Here is a 21,993-nt window from a genome sequence, read left to right on the forward strand (position 1 = left end):
TGGATCTACTTACTGTATCTAGACTTGCTAATCGAGGTAAGAATTCGAAAAAAAAAATTTGGTCGACATTGACAAATATCGGTCCATAAAGGCAAGACGAAACTTATTGAAACAAACGCAAAATGGACAAACATTAAAGGCATTTAACGTAATGCTGTAATGTTATGTTATAGGTAGGTATTTGTACGGTTTTTGAGGTTGTAAAACGTCTCTTCAGTGAAATAAGTTTCAATTTAAAAAAGTGACCCCTTGCACTAATAATATAAATAAACATTATTAGAATTAGTAAGGTTGTACAATAAATAATATTATTCGTCCCATATATTTATAATGTGGCCATAATAAAAAGTTTTTAAACTCATTATCAAAAGGGTAAAGTGTTCAGTGTATTTCGTCAATAAAAAACGTATTAAATAACAAACATCTCTTTATTTCTCATTATGTACTGGACATTCATAAAGAAATACATAAATTCATAGTACAATAACTATTTTCCATTTATCATACTCTACGTTATTTGTACAAGTAAATTAGTACTGACAAATATAGGTTTTTCCTAGAGTAAGACCTGCTTTGGAAATTTATTTTAATATGAGGTAGACAATGTTTGGTATACGGCAGTTTCATATTATATTTGTGAAAACTCTGCTATCACACAATGTTCGTACGTTGGCTTGCTCTATGATGGCACAAAAACTTGAAAACTTTATTACTAAGCAATAAAAACAAACGCTATAATACAAAATCATTAAAAGGAAACAATAGCATATTTTAAAATATAATAGGAACTTAAAATCATTGCAAGTTGTTAACGATACATTATCGTTATTCTCTACGATTCTTCGGAAACAAATGGTAATATAAATCAGTCTCAGTGTAATATGTGACTTAATATGTAAATTAACGTACATTATTATAATTAACCTTCGTTATAATATACGAGATCTCAATAGAGTTGAACTATAGAAAATATTTTAAGTATTTTGGCTATTTACCCTGACACAGTAATATTTCAAATGAGGTAGATGTTGGTACTGCATTAAGATTAAACTAACTACGATAATTATTAATATAAACATTGCAACATCGAATCAATACTAATCGAATTATTTATTTGTACACATTAAAATTTGTACCAATAATTTCTTTGGGAATCATATCTTACTTGTAACACTAGAAAGACCCTTACTTCTTCGATGCTTCTACACATCTTATGAAAAAATAAAATAATAATAATCAACAATCAATACATTATAATTTACATCAATGATAGAGTGCGCAAAAAGTCAAGAACAAACGCAATGTCTTAAAATAAATTAAAACGAAAATAATCACGCTATAACTAGTAGGAAACTAATACCCGTAAGAACAAATTGCAATATTTAATGCATTCATTATTAATTCCTAACACATACTACTACATGCCATATGCATCGCGAAAAAGAACTACATACATTCATATAATTAGATACTTATATATACAGATTTATTCAAATTAATCGTTAAATATTTACTGCCGATCAATGGCATTTATCTTAATCGTAATTCAAGTTGAACATGGCATGTTTAAAATTTTACAATGAAAACCAGGAGAATATAATGTTAAGTCCATATATATTCTCCTATACCCTAACAACATCAAACTAAGATGTACGATAAAATTTAAGCGCTACATGAACGCTGTCATAGCTTTGATATTTACACATATATTATTCTCTATTAACAATTAATCGTTGAAAAGACGATTATAATACGAATAGTTAAGAATTTATGACCTATCAGATAAATAATAAATAATTTATAATAATAGCAATATTTACAGAAAAGCTCGCTGCGCTCGTCTCCTTCGCTACCGTCTCAGACTTACTCGTGACTGCCTCGATTTTATCGATAATTACCTACTTACAATTAAAAGCTCCATTGCATTCAGATAATTATCCCTTACGTACGTTACACAATATCAATTACATTACTATAGCTATTATTTTTCCTTGTATTGTCGAATTATAAAAACGAAAGTAAACTCAAAAAATTGTAGGTCTAATAGTTGAGGAATTTTGTAAAATGTGATATAATAAGGGTGATTAGGAACCGGTTCGTTTGTCGCGAGGCGCGATGGATGAGGGCTCATACAATAGCTTCGTCTTTGTCGGCCGAGCGGAACTACCGGCCGAATCAATACTTATTAATCACCGATTGTTAACAAGCCTTTGTCGCTGAAATAATAAGGCAATGTTGCGACCTTCCCTCGCTGTTCTATTCCGGTTAACATTTCAAAGATTGAGAGATATTTCTTGACCAGTATTATGTCAAGCATAACGATCTCATTTTTTCGCGTCAAGAACAAAAGGGTGCTAATAAATCAAAAAATCTTTTGTGCAATAAGGTTTTTCATATTTCTTCTCGGCTATAGAACAATGTAACAAAAACGATCTCGTTTTTGCATCCTTCGCTTTACGATTATGCAAATGGTACGACAATAAACTTCTAAACTGTAACACGGTTGAAAAAACATTGAACGATGGACATTGCGAATTTACTACCATAAAAAGAGAATAGCCGACTACCTAACCATCTACGTCAGTAGTCTTACCGAGAACATAAACAAAAGAAAAATAATAAAGATAAATGGGCGAACGTTACAATTTTTAAAGCGTTCAATTCTTTTGAAAATTATGTGATAACAATGGAGCCGCATTTTAGCAACGGAGGTAAAACATTGAGTAAGTGAGACAATATCAAAGTATTACATAGTCGGAGGCGCGGCTCTACGCGAAAGGAACTCGTATACCGGCTCATGAGTGCGCGGCGCGAGGCCCAAACTGCGCGCCCACTACGCGGAGTGCACGCGTAAATCAGTCGGAGAGTCCGGCGTCGCCGGTCTTCTCGGGAGAGAAAGGTCTTCAGGTTCGGTCTGTTCTGGCCACTCGTCCCAACGCCAGTCTGCTGACAGAGCGGCCGGGGGACTGGGTGTTCCCGTGTCGCAACCGCCACTCGAACAGCGGTGTAGAGCAGCAGCTTGTCGCCGCCTGAATCTTGCACCACAACGACAGGCAAACGGAGCGTCCCCGTCGTGGACTAAAGCGTGCGCTTTCAGTTGATTTGAATCTGAAAAACGGGCCGGGCAACGGGCGCATGCGTATGGACGTTCACCGGTGTGCACGCGCAGATGCCTGCGAAGATTCGCAACTTGGACGAAGTGGCGTGGACAGTGTGGACAACTATAAGGCTTTTCGCCAGTATGTAAACGTAGATGAGTTTTCAAATGATGATCACGTGTAAAACGCTTGTGACATTCTCCGCATTCAAAGGGCTTTTCGCCGGTATGGGTGCGTTCATGATTTTGCAACACGTGCTTGTACCCAAACGAGCGAGAACAGACCTTGCAAGTGAATAGTTTATCTCGCGGTGGATCAGCTGCTCCGGGAGACGATCCCGATGACGGAGGTGAGGGTGGAGCGCTAGATGTCGTGTCATCAAGCTTAGGAGTTCTACGACGTTTGCGTGCTCGTTCTAGCTCTGGGGCGGGCGGAGGCAGCAAGGGTGCCGGGGGCGACGGCGGCCATGCCGCTAGGAGAGCGCCGGAGTATAGCTCAGCTGGCAAGCCCGCTACCAGCGCTGCGGCTCGGCTGGCCAGCAACCGCTCTGCTAGCATTGGCAGGGATTCTTCTCGCATGCTCGAAAGAGACCTTACCGACACACCTGAGAACAAAATAAAAAATATATGTTAAAAAATGGTACTATTCTAAAATAAACTACGACTATGTCAAGGAATTTGCTTTACTTCCGATATGGGTAAAAGTCGACCTAAGCAAACGCATAACCGAACCTATCGATAGCACACTTATCAGCGAGAGAGGGCAAAAAATAAGGCAAAAAGTGTAAGCCAGACGCTTCGGAGGAAACATTTGGTCGCAATCACCGCTGCAGGTCGCTTCCGCCCCGACCTGTTGCGCAAATTGCGACTTTTGAAACTATTTTCTTTAAACTTTCAGATATAAAAATAGTTCATCATTAAAATGAGAATGAAAGTGAGATCCATCTGACTTTTTACTAATCTAAATAAATAAATAAAAAACTGTTATATTATACAGCAATGACTGTATATTTAACACAACTTAAAACAGTGAGAGAGGGGAGGCGTCAGCGATCCACTCACTTTCATAATGGAATTAATTATTCCTCCAACAGCGGACTCCACCCGCGCTCCTCCCAAATTATATTCAAATATTAATTTCGACGAAGAAAAGCCTTTTGAGAGCACTTAATTAAAATTAGACAAAATCATAATTGAAAGTTCTCCTCGAGGCGTGAAGAGGACGGAGCGAAGGGAAGCGTCCTTACATTATCTACTTAGCCGTGGAATTAATTTTCTGCTGCTACGAATGGATCCTACGCGTTTCATAATTGAAATAGGCAAAATATTTTTCGTTGTGCCATTAATGAAAACGCCTGCTCGACAATTAATATAATTTTAATAGTCTCGGGAAATTATAAATCAAATTTTGAAGTAGCAAAAAGGTATATGAAAAACATAATTAGGTACACAAACGATTGCGTACATAAATAAATTTCATTTGAATGATCATATGAAATTGTGAAAATTTGCATATAACATTTATGAGGGTGAAAGTGAATGTTGCAGATCTTTACAACATCATCGACAAAAATAAATTACATTAGAAAAAAAATATTAAAAAAGCGCTTTAAAGATGACTTAAGAGGAATCAAATTTAGATGTTGTACAATTTAATACGTGTACAAGGTGAGTGTCGCACGTTCACGTCCACGGGCTTATCCCATAACTTTGTTATAAGTTTTTATCTTGCGGTTCAACACAAATAGTCTTTCGCGCTCGTGATTTGTTTAGAAAATCAGTTTAAACATTACATAGCGATTTTAAGCGTGACAAGGTGAAGGAACGCTAAATTAACTAGGACTAACGTTCTTGTTTTAGTAACTAAAAAAATCATTACTTTAGCATGTAACTTACGCTAGCATATTGGTTTTGAGAAAAGTTGAATACATTAGAGCGCAACTTACTTAAGTAAACTAAATACCTACATAACAATCCATACTTTATCTACAATATTAGAATACTTATAAATGGTTTACCCTTACAAATATTAACGTTTAAATCACTTCCAAAAAAATGTAATAATTAAATACTCGTTAGTATAATAAAGTATTGATAGGATTATAAAGATCAATAACAATATTGTACAACGTTCCCCGGCGGTTCGCAGCGCTGGTGATAAATTTACAAAGGTAGGTCGCACCCTTCCGAGCGTAGTTTTTTATGTGCTAAAGAGTTGTAATTATCCGCTCTTTATACGCCATAAATATTTGTCAATAACCCATGCTCAATACTTTTATGGAGTCGCCTGCGGACTGCCACTCCATAAGTCATTATTGCGCAAGGGTTCGGCTGATAACCGCTTCAATGACTTCCTTTTGTCACTAAATTGGTTTCGGCTACTTTTCATATACCTAATAAGCTTTATAACATAGTGTGTCATGTTATCTACATATTTACATATTGAACACTATGCGGGAAATTTTTGATAAAATATATTAATAGATTTATATTATTTTTAAACTTATCATACGCACGTCTTAATTATAACCTTAATTATAATTAAGACATGCGTGATGTGAAACTTATTTCATATGAATTTGATTCGGATACGAATCGTGTAATTCGTATTATTGTAAAAAACGTTATAACCAAAATATTTATCGTCTAAATTAGGTATTAATCAAAATAAACATTTAATTAAGTTCTACAAGTATGTAATGTTCAATACTGAAATATATTTGCGATTTCTAACTTGTAGGTAGGTAGGTACGTACAACTACGTAACATTGCGATGTCCCAATTACTCGGACTCCCCAACTTTAATGAGATTAAATTGAATACTCAGGTAAGTAACGCATCGCTACAGATTACTGAATTCATACGGTTTCGGCTTTTTAGGGTTGAGCACCTATTTTTTTGGCTTCAATAACCCTGATGTTGTTCTATTTGTTTTACTATTTTAATTGAATCAATAAAGTAGATATGTATGTGACACATGTTCTGTTCACGTGATAAATTGGTTTGAAATAAATCATACAATATTTAAATACTAGGTTAGTACTTAACTAACTAATTGAAAATTATCATAATACTAGCGGTCCGCCCCGGCTTCGCCCGTGGTACATGTTTACGTTTTCTCTACATGAGAACCATCCTCGTACTTCAAGGAATATAATAAAAAAAGAATTATCGAAATCGGTTCAGCCGTTCTCGAGTTATGCGCTTACCAACACATTTTGCAATTCATTTTTATATATAAGAAGATGTACTTAATTTAATATTCTATTCTAAAGAAGCGATATATAACAATTATTTTATGTTGTAAAATACATTTCCTATCTTACAGTAGACTATTCATAAGAATCTATAAAATTTGTCCATGAGAAGAAAAGATTAATAATAAAAAAATATTCGGACTGTTATTTATGTTTTACTTACCATTAAATTTGATCCACACAAACTAACAAGATAGACATAATGAATAATTATATTTGTGTGAACAGTAATTAAATTAAACATTTTCATTATTTAATTCAGTAGATCTCAAACTGAAAGAAACTTTAAGCGTTCACTACATTTCGCGACTTTCGTAGCCGCCGTCGTAGCAGTCGACTACGCGGCTACGACAGGCTACGGTTGACTGAATCTCGTCGAATGCAAATAAACCATGTGTGCGTGTCAGCACACCGCCCAATCGCGGCGCCCTTCACACGCATGCCAACCCGCTCACTTTCAAAACTTTTCTCCATATGATAAGAAACTAATTCTAAGATATAAAAACATTAAAAAACACAAACCTCTGGAATTTTGCGATGATTGCAGCGATATGGCCATCTCACACCACCTTAACGAATTTCATTTATTTTCACCACAGCCGATTAACTTAATGTTCGTCAAACGTCCAATACGTAAGTTATGTACTAATGAGATAAAGCGATTAAAACGTTAACATGTTCAAGCACGTAGTCGCGACTCAGTTCGTTCTGTGATACAACCGTTCTCAGTGGGACCTACCACAACACTGGCGATGAGCGGCGAGCGTGCCGGCCGCCCCTCTGCGCGGTAAACACACCCCCACGCCCCTCCTTTATCCCCCCCGCACCCCGCACTCGCTGCACTCATGCACGCAATGCATTTTTATGGCCGCTACTACATTATGTTCCTTTGATACAACAGTTTTTTAGCCCCCGTAACGAGCAACACATAAGCACTTTTTTATGTTTACGAGCGGCTCCTGTGCGGGTCGGGCGGTGCTTTCTTTTACTGCAACTAATTTGAGAACTATTTTAGATTTACTATCTCCTACTTGCAGACTTCTGTTTCTTTTGTAATATAACAAAGATGAACTTTCACTTATTGTAACAGTGTATATACATTTTACTTATTTAATATTTTAAGAAATTTTACGCATATATTGATTTTTTCAAATTAAAAATATTTTATAAAATGAGGAAGTACTTTAAACAACATTTTTTTATATCACATCGTACATCATTTTTTAACATTTGAAATAAGAATTTTTAAATGTAGAGTCGATATTGTGTAGGAACAATAATTAATATCTATGAATTTAATATTTTGGTGATAGACACGAATGTTTTAATAAGCAATTTAGGTATATACCTACTTACAAGGATTTTAAAAAAATGCTTAATAAATTGACAAAATGATTATAAAAATGAAAGCGATACAATTAACAGACGCGAGGATGTACCCAGAATAGATGTTTGCAAGATCAGCTGCTGTTGTGTTTAAGAAATTTGTAATATGTACTTAGATATAATAGATAAATAACGTGTCCGGAATAGAACATTAACTAATTTTTACTAGGATACCACGAGGATTATAGGAAGCGAAGTGCGAACTTCATTAAGTATTTTATAATAGAGTCTTTTCATAAAATTATATAATTAACACATGCTTCCTGATTCTTCATATTTAAATACAACATTTACTAAACGACATCCGTATTGTGCAACCTACTTGCCCTATTAATTTAGATAATGAAAAATCTTAAAAATAATTATCATTAAACGGGCATTAATAAATCCTTTTATTCTCCTAACGTTATGTCATTATTATATTAACGGTAATTATTGTTACAAATCATAAAATGACATAGTTTAATGCTCTTAATTCAATTTCAATTAGTTATAAATATTTAAATATTAATATGGGGAATCAAACGTCCTTTTCGTTTCTAACATTTACAGGTATGATGTGCAAAACGAATGATTAGAATCAGTCCCGTCAGAACAGAACATAGCAATATCATATGCAGATGTATTAAGGTAAAGTCCTTCAGGAGCCCCGTGGTATTGACTCAAAGACAACACATAAAAAGGCATAAGTGTCGAGACAAGCGGCGTATCGCGTAAATTAAGCATTTTTATCGCGCGTGCTGTGGTTATTTTTACCGTTTTCACTATTTATTCCGTTTTTAGTAGCACGCGCCCCAACCAACGACGCTTTTTATCCCAAAGTAGACACGAGGAAGCACTGCATCGCCTGCTTGTCTAATAACTCTATTATTAGGGTATGTTCCTTGACATATGGTAGATAAAAGCTCTTGAATACAGATTATGTATTTATGTATAAGTACTGTATTACTCTATATACGTGTTCAATTTATGATAAATATCGAATTTTCAATTTGTAATAGGTAATATCAGTAGGTACTTTATCGAAGAATACATAAATATTGAGGTTGTAAGATAATTAAACCTACTATTAGGTTAGCTTGTGATCAATTACCTTATATTTAAGCCTATTTAATGTTAAATATATTCGATAGAGGCTAGAGCTCATATTCAGTACTATAGGTACCTACCTACTTTAAAGCAACAAACGTACCTACTTTCAAATAAGCAACAAAATTACGAACTTTTCTTTATTATTGCTAAACAAATTCAATGATTACATAATTATACAAGTATAAAATACGATATATATTTTATAAGGCATCTTAAATCGTTTCTACCATCCCATAAATACTATCACATTATTTTTAAAATAGTCTTTATCGCGCCTTTGAGAGCGCCATCCCCTTATATTTAGCTACAGATAATTAAAAAAGAAAACACCACTTCTTTCACTCACAATGCACGGTGAAAAGATTGTTGGTTTTTTAAAGAAGTGTTCCCACCTGCTGCTGTCGCGTGCCCGTGTTTACTTTTAAAAATAGTTTTTAACGCGAGCTCAATAAAGTTCTATTCATCCTGACAATAGCTGGCACGGTGCAGTTTTTTAAGCTTAAAAAATATTGTTTGTCCCGTTCGTTATAATCGTTGCATCCTTGTCGCGCAGGATGTTTAGGCTTGTTATCTGGCACACGGCACACGCTGTCGCACCTTGCTCTGGCTTCGGAAGCAGACCCTCTATGTTTTACCGTGTTATCAATAAATTAGACAAGCAGATCTTTGTCCCTTTGGTATTTGCAGATAACTTCGCTAAAGGCAGATGTTTAGAGATCTAATCTTATATCAATACAAGATATACCTATAATAGTCGTTAATGAGACCGCAGTTAAAATTAGAGCAGAATTTTGCATCGTTAGGGGAAAAATACGTAGGCATCGTATATTTCACGAGATATGCCATCAGCAATCATCAGATCAGTTGAGATGTTGAAAAAAAAATTTAATCTCTAAGGCTTCTTCAGTTATTTTTATAAGATCGGTTGGATAATTGTATAAAAAATGTTTTCATGATCTAAAATGTTATTACAATTTAACGAATCATAGTATTTCATAAATTATCCGCAATTGAATACACTTTACAATAACATGCTGACAAAATGATATAATGTTATAATGAAATCCGTCACCATTGTTCTCGTTTAGCTTCCATTTCTTCTCTTAAGATGGCATTTACTTTAAAATGCTTGACCTAACCTCAGCACAGGCTCCAGGTTCATTAAAAGTGAAAGCTGGGTGGAGGCTTTTGTCTTGTAGTGGCGGGCGGCCCCTCACCCTCGTCTTTCATCAAAGAAAGCAACTCTTTGAAGCCGTCAAACCACAATTAAGCCTTGCCGAAGAGAATTCAAGGACGCTACATTTTAACCCAAATAAAAGTGCTCCTTAAAATTCGCCAAAGACTTTTACTTTTCTTTTATTCGCAAGGGTTATTGGCACAAATGTGTCTGTTTGTCGGAACATTAAACAATGAACCCCTTTCACTGTCTTCACTTTTACTATAGCAATTACGTTCCGACGCAATAAATAAAAATGCAAATTTATTACATTTCCTTGTTTTCTAATTATTTAACATGTTGTATAACTTACCTTAATAATACGTTTCTTGACCTAAGATGTAACGAGTTGCCAGAATTTTTAGACCTCTCTGATATTTTCATTTGAGAAAAATCCTAGGCCCGCTAATGGTCATTAAAATGGCTATATGGACATCAAATTTTATATTAATATGTAGACTTAAATTATTATAGTGGTAATATATATTTAAAATCATGAAATCGTAATTAAAATTATGAAGAAGTAGGTACTGGAATATAATATTATACAGACAATACAACTGTAATGTGTAGTTTTGGAAGCTTCCGAATTTACGCACATATATTATTGACGGTAGGTACTTATTTGTTAATTATTAATTACATACCTATAATTATATTTTGACATTTAATTTCTTTTTAGTTTTTGTAATTTTTAATAAAGTTATAAAAATAAAACTGTTGTTAAATACACATTGTAAACAATATCTCCATAGCATTAGGTAAAGGTATCATATGCCTTACAATTTAGAGACCCAATAAGAATTGTACTGATATTGAGACATATATATTTACACAAGAGGCCATCAAAAATTTTGCGAAACTTTTTTTTGTTATATAGTTATAGAAGGCCTCCAAAGGCTCACGTCGTAAAATAAAAAATTCAGAAATTATTTTTGCATGCACAAAACTGCCATTTGAATCAAAGCTAATACAAAACAAAACGGCCGACACAAAGGGTTCCATAATGCGCAAGTAAATTGTCCAGTTGCTTTGTTTATTGAAACAATACAAGCTTTGCTCTATTTTGGCAATTTGGGGCAGTTTGGTTTTATGGCGCTGCCGGTGTGTATTGTTTGATAAATAAAATAAATCCTTGCAAAATGCAAAACTATATCAATAGAACGACCGCCGCCGGAATCTTTTACCAAACGACGACCGAACTATTACACAAATAATGCAATTTAAGCTACATTGTTTTAAATTTTTATTGCCTTATCAAGGTTAGTATAAAATTATTACTTCTTAGTAAAACATTGTTTTTAAAATAATTGCGAACATTATAACATTTCGATCCCTTCCGTGTGAACGACAGATGTGCGTTTGTGACGTGAAATTATAAAAATTGTGAATATTTCATTCGCATTATTGCGTATTCGGCCGTTACGAATCAATCGAACACAATGGACCTGAGTTTAGCCAGTTTTTTTTGTATTTGCTGTGGATTTTAATGTAAATTTTAGGTAAACTGCACAGTCTGGTTTCCACACAGTATATGGGAAGGGTGCTTGATCAAGAATCAATACGTAAACCGTATAACAATCTTATGATTGATTACAAACTTGTTTGTGCAGATTGACGGTTTCATTTACTATTGTTATAGAACAGAATTATTTTAATTGTAACGTTTTTTGAACATATTATAACAGGAATTAATGAATGAACAAAAATTAACAACTGTATAATTTATACGACAAGCACAATGTCATTTCAGTAACTTATTATATTGTAGGAATTTAAAATCAAATGAAAAATAAAACATTTCTCTTGAATGATGCAAGCAAAAAAATTTATGAAATTTTTATCCTTTGTTCGTATATCGTTCCGGTACATCACGCAGGTGAGAGCAGGCGACAATCGAACGAACCCAAAGTATAAAATATCGCCTCCAAAGGATTCACATTGAATATTTATCCCTGACCATGTAGCCATCCGATCGCCCTTTGTTCTCGACGGCCGTTTAAACTTTTGATTCTGCAAGGCAACATTGAACTGGACCCTCGGAATCAACAATAATGCCCCACGAATAGCATCACGCCAACAGGATATTACACCCTATATGCATCTATACAAGGTTCTGTTTCATGTTTCGTAACGTTGAAGACTTAAAGCATTATAAAAGAAAGCAGGTGGCTATTTCTATCCTTGCGTCATGGACTCTCCCCTTCCGGGTGTGATGAATAATTCCCTTTTTCTGTGAGATTGTCCTTGCGAACTAGCTCGGCGACTCGATACGCACCGCCGGACACTTCGCATAAATGTGAGTTATGTCCCACTTCTGTGCTTGAGTTATAACACACTATCCAACTTTCAGGCTTAACATATTCTTATCTTATCCTTAAAAAATATTTTTCTGGAATTTGGAACAACCTCTTTTTATCTACCAAAACACGTTCGATCAACCTCCTCCTGAAGACAAATAAAAATTTCCTTAAGACACCTACCACTTATTTCATAAAAATGAAAGAATATAAAGTTTGTATAAGAATTTAAAATATGATAGTTCCTAGATACCTCCTTAATTATGCTCATATGTGAATTTTAATGAAATTTCCAAAATTTGTTCTTAATTATATGGTTGTTGTATCAATGTATCACAATATGTATAGACTGTATTTACTTATATGCTAGAAGTAACACGCTCAATAGGAGCTCAATAAAATGGACAGTTCGATCACTCCTTTCAAAGCCCATTCATAACGTCTTTCAAACGTGCCTGGCTATTTGTGCTGCTGTCACCTTTTGAGATGTGCGCGACTTTCCCCGTCCGCTGTCAAACGTCTTGCACAAATTCTAAAATAACAACGTTCCTTTTTTTCAATATTTCTGTACAAACGTCCGATAAGTTTAGCGCTTCGACTCTTTGTCTGATGCAAACAAGGGACGTGTCCTGTTGCTTATCTTGGTCTATTGATCTGGTGAAGGGATAGTAAGGTAAAGTTTTGAAACTTAGTTTCTATAATTTAAATATTGAGGTATAGTATCGTTATCGTATGGTGAAATAACGTATTTTGAATCTAAATTCAATGAAAACTGTTTCGGGAATAGTGTTATTATTGTGACAAATCAGCTTTAATTGTAAGAATTGGTATTCGATATACCTAAATACTTGGTATCTTTGAGATATTGCACGCCTCATAAGCGAAGCGTTGAGGTGGGTACTACTGTCACTTCGCGCAAAACATCTGATTTTTCAAACTTAAAATGTCTTTATGTATCATACATTGCACTTGTAAGATAATACATACACACACATATTAAGAAAAAACACTATTTTTAACGTTCATGATATTTTTGATGTCATTTTTGTTATTTAAACTAGTTAAAAAACAGTTTAAAAAAGTTCTGTCTTGGACGTCCGTGTGTCTGTATGTGCGGATCCTTTTTCTTGTTAACACGATAGCGACCGAAATACTTTACTAATCGAGTCTTTTTTTTTCTCTTACGCTTGAGTATGCTCAGGAATAGAACCCTTTCATTTTTCAGGGTCTGATTCGATGTGGTTTAATTGTTATTAAAAAAAAATTATGAGGCGTGCACTTTTGGATTTTCCAAATTATTTTTGAGATATTCTCCACACAAATACAACGGATACGGATAATTACATATTTTAATCCTTTTTTTTATTTAAAGGAAAGTGTTATAATATGTTCCTGTTTATCACAGCTCAAATAAATATTCCAGTAAATAATTTTTCAAAATTATATACCCATTGGAATAGACTAACGATAATCAAATTAACCGTCATGAAGGCATTGTATAGCGCAAAAGTAATCTTTAGAATCTATTATCTAAACGTCATCTCGTATTTTAAACATTCCGAGGGTAAGGTAAAACATTTTATGTGGCAAAAGACACCACACGCACAATGCCCTCTTAGCTTGACATCAATTCGCAATTTTTAAAAAATATAATACGCGTGCTCTCGTGCCGCCGCGGGCGACGCACGCTCTGCCATTGTGATGCAACGAAATGCATAATTTGTCGAGCACATGTTCCATTTTTTACTAGTAAAAAAAACTTAGTGACCTACAAAATAATAGGTAACGGGAATGCAAAAGGCATCCATTGAATATTTTTTGACCCGTGGACATCGACTTACAAAAAGTGTCCAGGTGGAGCTTTACATAAAGGACGGTTTTAAATAAAACATCGTTGTACAAAAAAATTCAAATACATTTTCGAATAACCTTTCGATTAAAGCACGAGCCGGGGATTTACTTTTTCCACGTATTTTAATATTTTGCTTTTTGACCGTTTTACTGTCATGTATGCAATTTTGCAGGGTTAAACCAACACACGAAGCAATTTATGTCCTGCTGAGCTAAAGATGCTTTCATATAAAAAAAACACATTCGAAAGTTTTCCCTTATTCAGAGGGTGTAGGTACTTAATTTTCTAAATCATTCATATTTTTTTGATTTTATAACTGCATAAGAAGTGTTTGTAATGTGATAATACTGTACACAGTTTGGAATGTTGGTTTTTGCGGATGTGTTTTCAGAGCAGCATGGTTCATAATTGGTCCAAATTACTTACTTTTCTTCATAAAATAGTTCTGATTTAAACAACCTCCATTTTTCATGAACGTCTCTTAGTATCTTTGAAAGTTATATAACTAGTTACGAGTACATTTAATGAATATAACAAAAAATAATTTATTCGGCGTTAAACTCTATATTTTTAATATTTTCCAATTGTACCACTATAACCGCGTCTTTATGCTCGGACACAGCAAATCCTTTCCGAAATTTGGACGTGGCGTGAGTGGCGCGACCTTTGTGCCCTCACCTTCTGCCTTTGACAACACCGCGTTACAGCCCACACAATCTTAACTACTACAAAACTGCTTTGACGTCCAACGTCGAAAACAAATCACGGTGTAGTGAAAGAAACGTTTGATAAAGGTTTCGATACAAAGTGGTTTATTTGGGCACCCGCTGAAAGATAAAATGTTTTTTAAGCAAGCAAAATGTTTATAACACATAACTACCTAATATAGAATATATAGGTAGTTATTATCTGGCAATTTAAGTTTATTAAAAACTAGCGGTCCGCCCCGGCTTCGCCCGTGGTACATGTTTACGTTTTCTCTACATAAGAACCATCCTCGTACTTCAAGGAATATAATAAAAAAAGAATTATCGAAATCGGTTCAGCCGTTCTCGAGTTATGCGCTTACCAACACATTTTGCGATTCATTTTTATATATAAGACTAGCGGTCCGCCCCGGCTTCGCCCGTGGTACATGTTTACGTTTTCTCTACATAAGAACCATCCTCGTACTTCCAGGAATATAATAAAAAAAGAATTATCGAAATCGGTTCAGCCGTTCTCGAGTTATGCGCTTACCAACACATTTTGCGATTCATTTTTATATATAAGATTTATTAAAAATAAATAAAAATGTTGTGTGGTTTTATGAAACCTCGGTAAAAGTGAAACTGTTACCTACTCGGCAGCCGCGATACACGCGACATGCGCTACACAGATCAAAAAGTTTGACACGATGTAATAAAAGTTTCACTTTAATAAAGTTTAGCTTATTATTTTAATTAGCTAAACAATCCATACTAATATCACACCCCGGACACTCCATACAAAATTATCGTTTTGACAGTCACACTGTAGAGACTGCAAATGTGTGTGTTAACGCTTTATGGTTGGCCCATTTTTGACTAGCGTAAAAAAAAATTCGCGTTTTTCTAATGAAATACATCCGTAAACAGTACAATATCTAACCATTTTCTACGAAAAACGATAATCATAAATCCAAAATAATAAAATTACTTTAAGTCAATTTGATTAATGTTGTCAATCTTCGTTGCGTATCGTCCCTGTAGAAAATGTGGACCATTTTTAGACTGATCGTGCGGGGTGAGGTAAGTGTTTTAATTTTGGCGGGAGGCGGAGTGTCCGTTCTGTAGCGTTTAGCTACTACATATTATGTATTCTGTGCTAATATTATAAATGCGAAAGTAACTCGACTGTCTGTCTGTCTGTTACTCAATCACGCCTTAACTACTGAACCAATTTGCATGAAATTTGGTATAGAGATATTTTGATACCCGAGAAAGGACATAGGCTACTTCCCACGGGAACGGGAACTATGCGGGTTTTTCTTTGACTGTGCGGGCGAAGCCGCGGGCGGAAAGCTAGTATTATATATAAATTCATGTTTTCATTACATAAATGTCTTTCATTAGAGTGTGAAGTCCCATGTCCCCAAGTGGGGTAAGGGGCAGATGCATTATACATCTGTTTCACTGATCGATTTTCTTTAGGGACAAGTAGGTGATCAGCCTTCTGTGTCCTGCCAGACCGAGACATTTTTTTTTTTCTTTGTCTCCACCGGGAATCGAACCCAGGACACCTCGGTGCTACGCTCACGCGTCAACCACTGTACCAAGGAGGCGGTCGTCTTTCATTAGAACATCATCTAAATACAATTCGGAGATAGGTACTTAATTCACAGAATGAGCATTTAAAAAGTTGTTTTCTCAATAATTATTTTTGAGTAGTTAATACCATTGTCATCCATTACGATTGTTAGTAAAAAAATTCGTCAAGGAAATAAAAAATAATGATCGGATTACCTTCAATGCAGGCCAGCTGCGGCCAGCGTTAACTTTTTTCAATCATTTGCAAAAATATATCAGAAATTGCATCAACAATCCATACTTCCGATTTGTAAAGTCCAATTTCAATTCATTTGGACGTATCTAATTCAAAATTCATTAATCTTTTGCTGTGAAGAAACGACAACAAATTCATCCACTTGTGTATGGTCAGTTGTTGGCAGGAAATTGATTGTGTTTTTATATAACACAACCTATTTCGCTAGGTATGTTTTACCTGAATAAATTTATTATGATCTACTATGGGCTTGTTCTTTAACCAGAGGTTAAAAAATATTCAACAACTTTTAGCCTTTCTATAAGTTTTCAGAGATTCGTGCGTATAGCTCTATTTATTGTGTGCGTAGACCTTGCGTAGACGAAACTAGGCACGTATCTAATATAAGTAGTTATATTACAACATGTACTTGTGAAGATATAAATGGTCACAATAAATAATATTTTTATCAGTTTTTACTTTCCCTACCACATCATTTGTAGGTACCTACAAATAGTAAATTTGAAATCTCGCAAAAAATTAAAATCTTATATTAATTTTTTAATCCTACCATATCCTGTCCAATGTGACACTAATTCTTTAGAAATATTTATGTCAAAAAGAGCATCGGATATCGATTAACTATTGTGTGGGCGCACCTACGTCCCTTAAAATTTCGCAACTGAGTTAAAAAAATATGATTTCCATGATGTTATGATTGACAAAGGTGAGCGTGTAAAAAGTTATTTTTGAAGGAACGTCTGAAAATTGTAATTCAAAGCGTTTTACTTTGTCGTAATGGCAATAAATAAAGATTATGTTTGTACAAGCCAGAAAAAGAATAAGAAGACCTTGTATATCTTTCCGAAAGCGTTGTATGGTTTGTATCTTACTAATCTTACTATCAAAAGAAATGAGTACCTACCTATTAGTTTAATAAATGGGTAATTACATTAAATCCAGGTAAGGTTATTTACTAGTTTAATAGGTACTTACTTTTACATAACTTGTATCCTTTTTAACCACATATTTCTTTCACAACAAATACTTAGGACTGTTCAATTATTCCTGAATCGCAACTTTTTGCTTTGGGTCAACATAATGCTGCGAATATTATATTTCTCGATAGAAAATATCCCATTTCCGCATCTTCCCATAACAATGAGTGCGCCATCGAACTATTCAAATATAGCACGCCGTGGGTAAACCGAAACGTTTTTTGCACAACGAGCGAATTAATGGATAACCAAAATCGATGCAAAATAAAAAAAAACATGCTTATTAAATGTTGGTTCTACGTAATAACACGTTGGTGGTTTCGATCATTGTTTCCAAGAGCCGCGCCGAGATATCCGGTTACCGCCGTTAAATATTTTGCCTCCGGTTGAAAGGGAAACTTGCTAGTTTTTTGGTAAAGATTTCGTTTTTGCTCCCTGAACGCGGAAGTCCTATACACTTATGCAAAAGCTGAGGTATAGGAATCGATTTCGCTTTTACATTCTGCAACCGTCAGTTGCGAACATACAATTATATTACAATTTCATTCATCAATTTCGAGAACGTCGTTAATAATTGATGCCTTTGTTGAAACTTCACGGTAGCTTTTTACTTTCGCAGATATATATTCGTAATTTAGAGTATTAATTGAAGTATCCGCCGATTTACCGATTTCAAAGAATTTTTTCCGAGAACATTTATCAAATTAACAAAGAGAGTGAAACCTCTCTCAAAAGAAGCCTGTGCCGGACAGATTTAATTTGTTGCGAAGGCCTTTATAATTGGAACATAAAGATTGTGAGTAATTAATTTTCGCAGCGAGTCAGAAGCAAAGAGGCTGTGCATTGAGCCCGGACCGCGCCTAATTAATATTAATGACCCCGGGAGGCGCCGCGGCCGCCGACCACCTCTTGCCCATTTCCTTTATCTGCCACCAATACAGTCACGGCTATTCTGCAACCAATGTTTTCACACGTCCGCTTACCTTGGCTTTATTGATTTTGGGAATTAAGTGGACTATGCGTTTGTAAAAAATATGTGAACCTTTCAGAGATGGTTTAGGTACTATATGACTTGAATATTTGGAGAAACTTTGTGGTTTGCTAGACATACAGGTGATTTTCGTATTTTATTTAAATTGATTAATTCGAGGTATAAAAAGAAATTTAAATAATATAAGCATTAACTTAATATTAATACATATTTGCAAATATTCGCTTGATGAAAATAATACTTTTGAAAACAATTGATGGGATGATCAAATATCAAACCAATTTTATCAGACATGCTACATCAGAGAATACAGAGCCATTTTGCTTTCCATATGTATAACAATGCAATGTAGTTTGCAGTGTATGTGAGCTACATAAGGAGGTGTGATGGTGAGCTGGGTGACCGATGGGACGGCGCTAAAAGCCGGACGGAAGCCGCGGACCGGCGACTCGGGTTACAAGCGTGGGATCCGATGCAAACATGCTAGGGCTGTTCCGTGTTATAAATACAAATATGCATCCATTAACGATATTTCATTAAAATGCACATAGAGTGCTAGCTAATTTTCTTTTCTACTAGGTACTATTCTTTCGTAGCTTTGTTAGGTGGTTATATGTAGAAAAGAATGGTTTTAGGATATTATGGGAAGTATCTGTGGGGCGCAGATACCGCACGTTTGTATAAACGGCGTACAGCCTCACCGCTTCGGGAGCTTTTCGGTGACTGTGAGTCCGGGGTCCTCTTAGTAGGCACTGCCACGGCGGGCAGGTACTCCAACTGCTCGCTAGCGCCCGGACTCGGCCGAAAACTACTCCTGACGGGTCCACGTCACGCTTTCGCAGGGGGTCACTCCAAGACCCCTGCGAACTGTTAGGTAGTGACAACCTCACCCCGCTATCACCAGCGGGACGCACCAAACACACCACACTCACATACATACGTGTAGGCACACAACCCCCCCCCCCGCCCGGAAGCGGGGAGGGCCGCTAGGACGACGAGTAGGAAAAATAAAAACCGTTAGGATGTCCGATTCGTTGGAGGACCTAGATATAAAAGCCTTTATGGCTTTCTTAGTCAGGGAGAACCCGGAGGTGCTGGATGCGTTTAAAGCACACAGCGCCGCCGGGGCTCAAAAACTTGCCGCGCCCGTTGCGCAACCGTTAAGGGACTCTCCTGAGTCCCCACCGCTGTCCCCAGTGGCAGTCGAAGCGGGGTTCGAAGCCCCGACCGTTATGGAGTGCGAGAGCGCTCCAGAGTCGATAGCTTCGGAGGCGGAGTCCTCAAATTCGTCAGACGGTTTCGAAACCGTTACAAATAAAAAGAAACGCAAACTAAAAAATGCTGCTCCGCCCGCCAAACGGAACGCGACCGTTCGCGATTCCGCGCGCGCCGAGTCTAGCCGTGCGCCCCCCGCCCCTCAGGCATCCGCCCCTCAGGCACCCGAAGGCCCGACCGCGGGCAACGCCGCGACGCGTAAACCGCCCTCCCCTCCCCCCGTCTACGTGAGGGATAAGTCCGCGTGGCTGAAGATCTCAGCCTTTTTAGATAGTGAAGGAATCTCCTTCAAAGCTCGCCCTACTAAGGACAATATACGTGTCCAATTGCTTACGTCAACCCACCATAGGGTTTTTACGGCCTATCTTAGAGACCAAAACATAGGCGGTCATTCGTTCCCCCTTCCGGAGGAACGCTCTTTAAGAGTCGTTATAAAAGGGATCCCCAAAGAGATCTCTGCCGATCAAGTCTTCAATGACTTGAAAGACCAAGGTTTCCCTGTGCAGGAGTGCTTCCGCATGCACAATAGAATCACTAAAGCACCATATGACATGGTCCTCGCGGTCCTAGATCGTACCCCGAAGGGTAAAGACATTTTTAAAATGCGGCATTGCTGCAAACTTTCAGGGCTCAAGGTGGAAACACCCGACTCCCACAGCTATATTAGACAGTGTCATCGCTGTCAACTTTACGGGCACTCTGCTCGTAACTGTTTTTCGCGGCCTCGCTGCGTCAAATGTTTAGGCGACCACGGCACGGAGGATTGCACGAGGTCCAAAGATTTGCCTAATGAGGATCCACCGTCCTGCGTACTATGTGAGACTTCGGGTCACCCCGCGAACTACCGGGGTTGCCCGAAGGCTCCCAAACACAGGGCGGGGGGTCGCCAGAAGGCGAACAAACCTCGCGGGATCGCCCGCGCCGGGGCTCAACCCCCACAACCAAAGCCGGTCTTTATACCGGCTCCACCTCCCAAGACAAACGCTTGGACGAAACCTCCGTCACTAGTGACGCAGGCCCAGTCGAGCGTGGCGGTGCCGCCTTCAGCGGCTCCCGCTATACATATAGCACCGAAGCCCTCAGCTCAAGTGCACACACCCGAATTAGACTTGCCTGACGAGTCTATCGCAAACCTCGTTTACTTAACGAATTTTATTCATGAAATCAACTTTGATGAGGTAAATCTAGTTGCAAACCAACTTAGGAATGCCAAAAGCGGCCTAGAGAGAATCCATATATTAGCAGCTCATAGGGAGTTGGTAATAAAACTTAACAAGACTCCCTAATGGCTACCACAAGTAGAATTAAACCTAGAGCGATCTCCGTAGTTACTTTTAACGCGGACGGCCTTCTCAAACAGACTAACTTAGTTAGGGACTTTGTCACCAGACGGCGTGTCGATGTGCTAGTAATGCAAGAGACATTCCTTAAACCATTTAACCGTAATCCGCGTATCGCCAACTACATGTTGGTGCGTAACGACCGCGAAAACAGCCCCTTAGGCGGCACACTTATATATTACAGAAGGGCCTTGCACTGCACGCCCATCGACACGCCGCCTCTAATTAACTTAGAAGCCACAGTGATCAAGGTGTCTATGACCGGTCATCAGCCCGTCATAATCGCCTCGGTCTATCTCTCACCGTCAAAGGCAATCTTGGAGAGCGATCTCAGAGCCTTGCTTGCATTGGGCGACTCGGTCATTCTGGCCGGCGACCTCAACTGCAAGCACTGGAACTGGAATAGCTCCTACGAGAATGCCAATGGCAAACGACTAGACCGACTGACTGACCTACTTAACGTCACGATTGTAGGCCCCTTAGAACCGACTCACTTTCCGAAGAACACGGGACACAGACAGGACGTGCTCGATGTGGCGGTGATGCGGAACGTGACGCTACAGTTGCGCTCCGTTGAAACGTTGCACGAGCTCGACTCTGATCACAGGCCCGTGTTGTTCGAACTGGGTCCCCCCGATAGCACCACCGTAGAGTACATGACGAAGGTAGACTGGCGAAAGTTGCACG

General features: G+C 37.2%; 1 protein-coding gene across 1 annotated transcript; it reads right to left on the reverse strand.

Annotated features, from left to right (window-relative positions):
- Positions 1 to 409: 409 nt before the first annotated feature.
- On the reverse strand, positions 410 to 7,069 carry LOC149482367 (uncharacterized). The gene is made up of 2 exons (XM_089704376.1): positions 6,877 to 7,069; positions 410 to 3,702 (listed from the first exon to the last, which is right to left on the reverse strand). The coding sequence occupies exons 1-2, from the start codon at positions 6,911 to 6,913 to the stop codon at positions 2,834 to 2,836; spliced, it is 906 nt and encodes a 301-aa protein (XP_089560502.1). The 5' UTR covers positions 6,914 to 7,069; the 3' UTR covers positions 410 to 2,833.
- Positions 7,070 to 21,993: the final 14,924 nt, after the last annotated feature.

Source organism: Colias philodice, chromosome 15 (assembly GCF_061535455.1).
Source record: "Colias philodice isolate Cphi_HAF_F1 chromosome 15, ilColPhil1 Martin Lab GWU primary, whole genome shotgun sequence".
In the NCBI taxonomy this organism is placed as follows: domain Eukaryota; kingdom Metazoa; phylum Arthropoda; class Insecta; order Lepidoptera; family Pieridae; genus Colias; species Colias philodice.

Excerpts from the sequence above, each read along its gene's own strand:
- LOC149482367 (XM_089704376.1), bottom strand. The coding sequence starts at position 6,913 with ATGGCCATATCGCTGCAATCATCGCAAAATTCCAGAG. Across the intron at positions 3,703-6,876 it reads ATCATCGCAAAATTCCAGAG|GTGTGTCGGTAAGGTCTCTT; the intron begins GTTTGTGTTTTT and ends TTTTGTTCTCAG.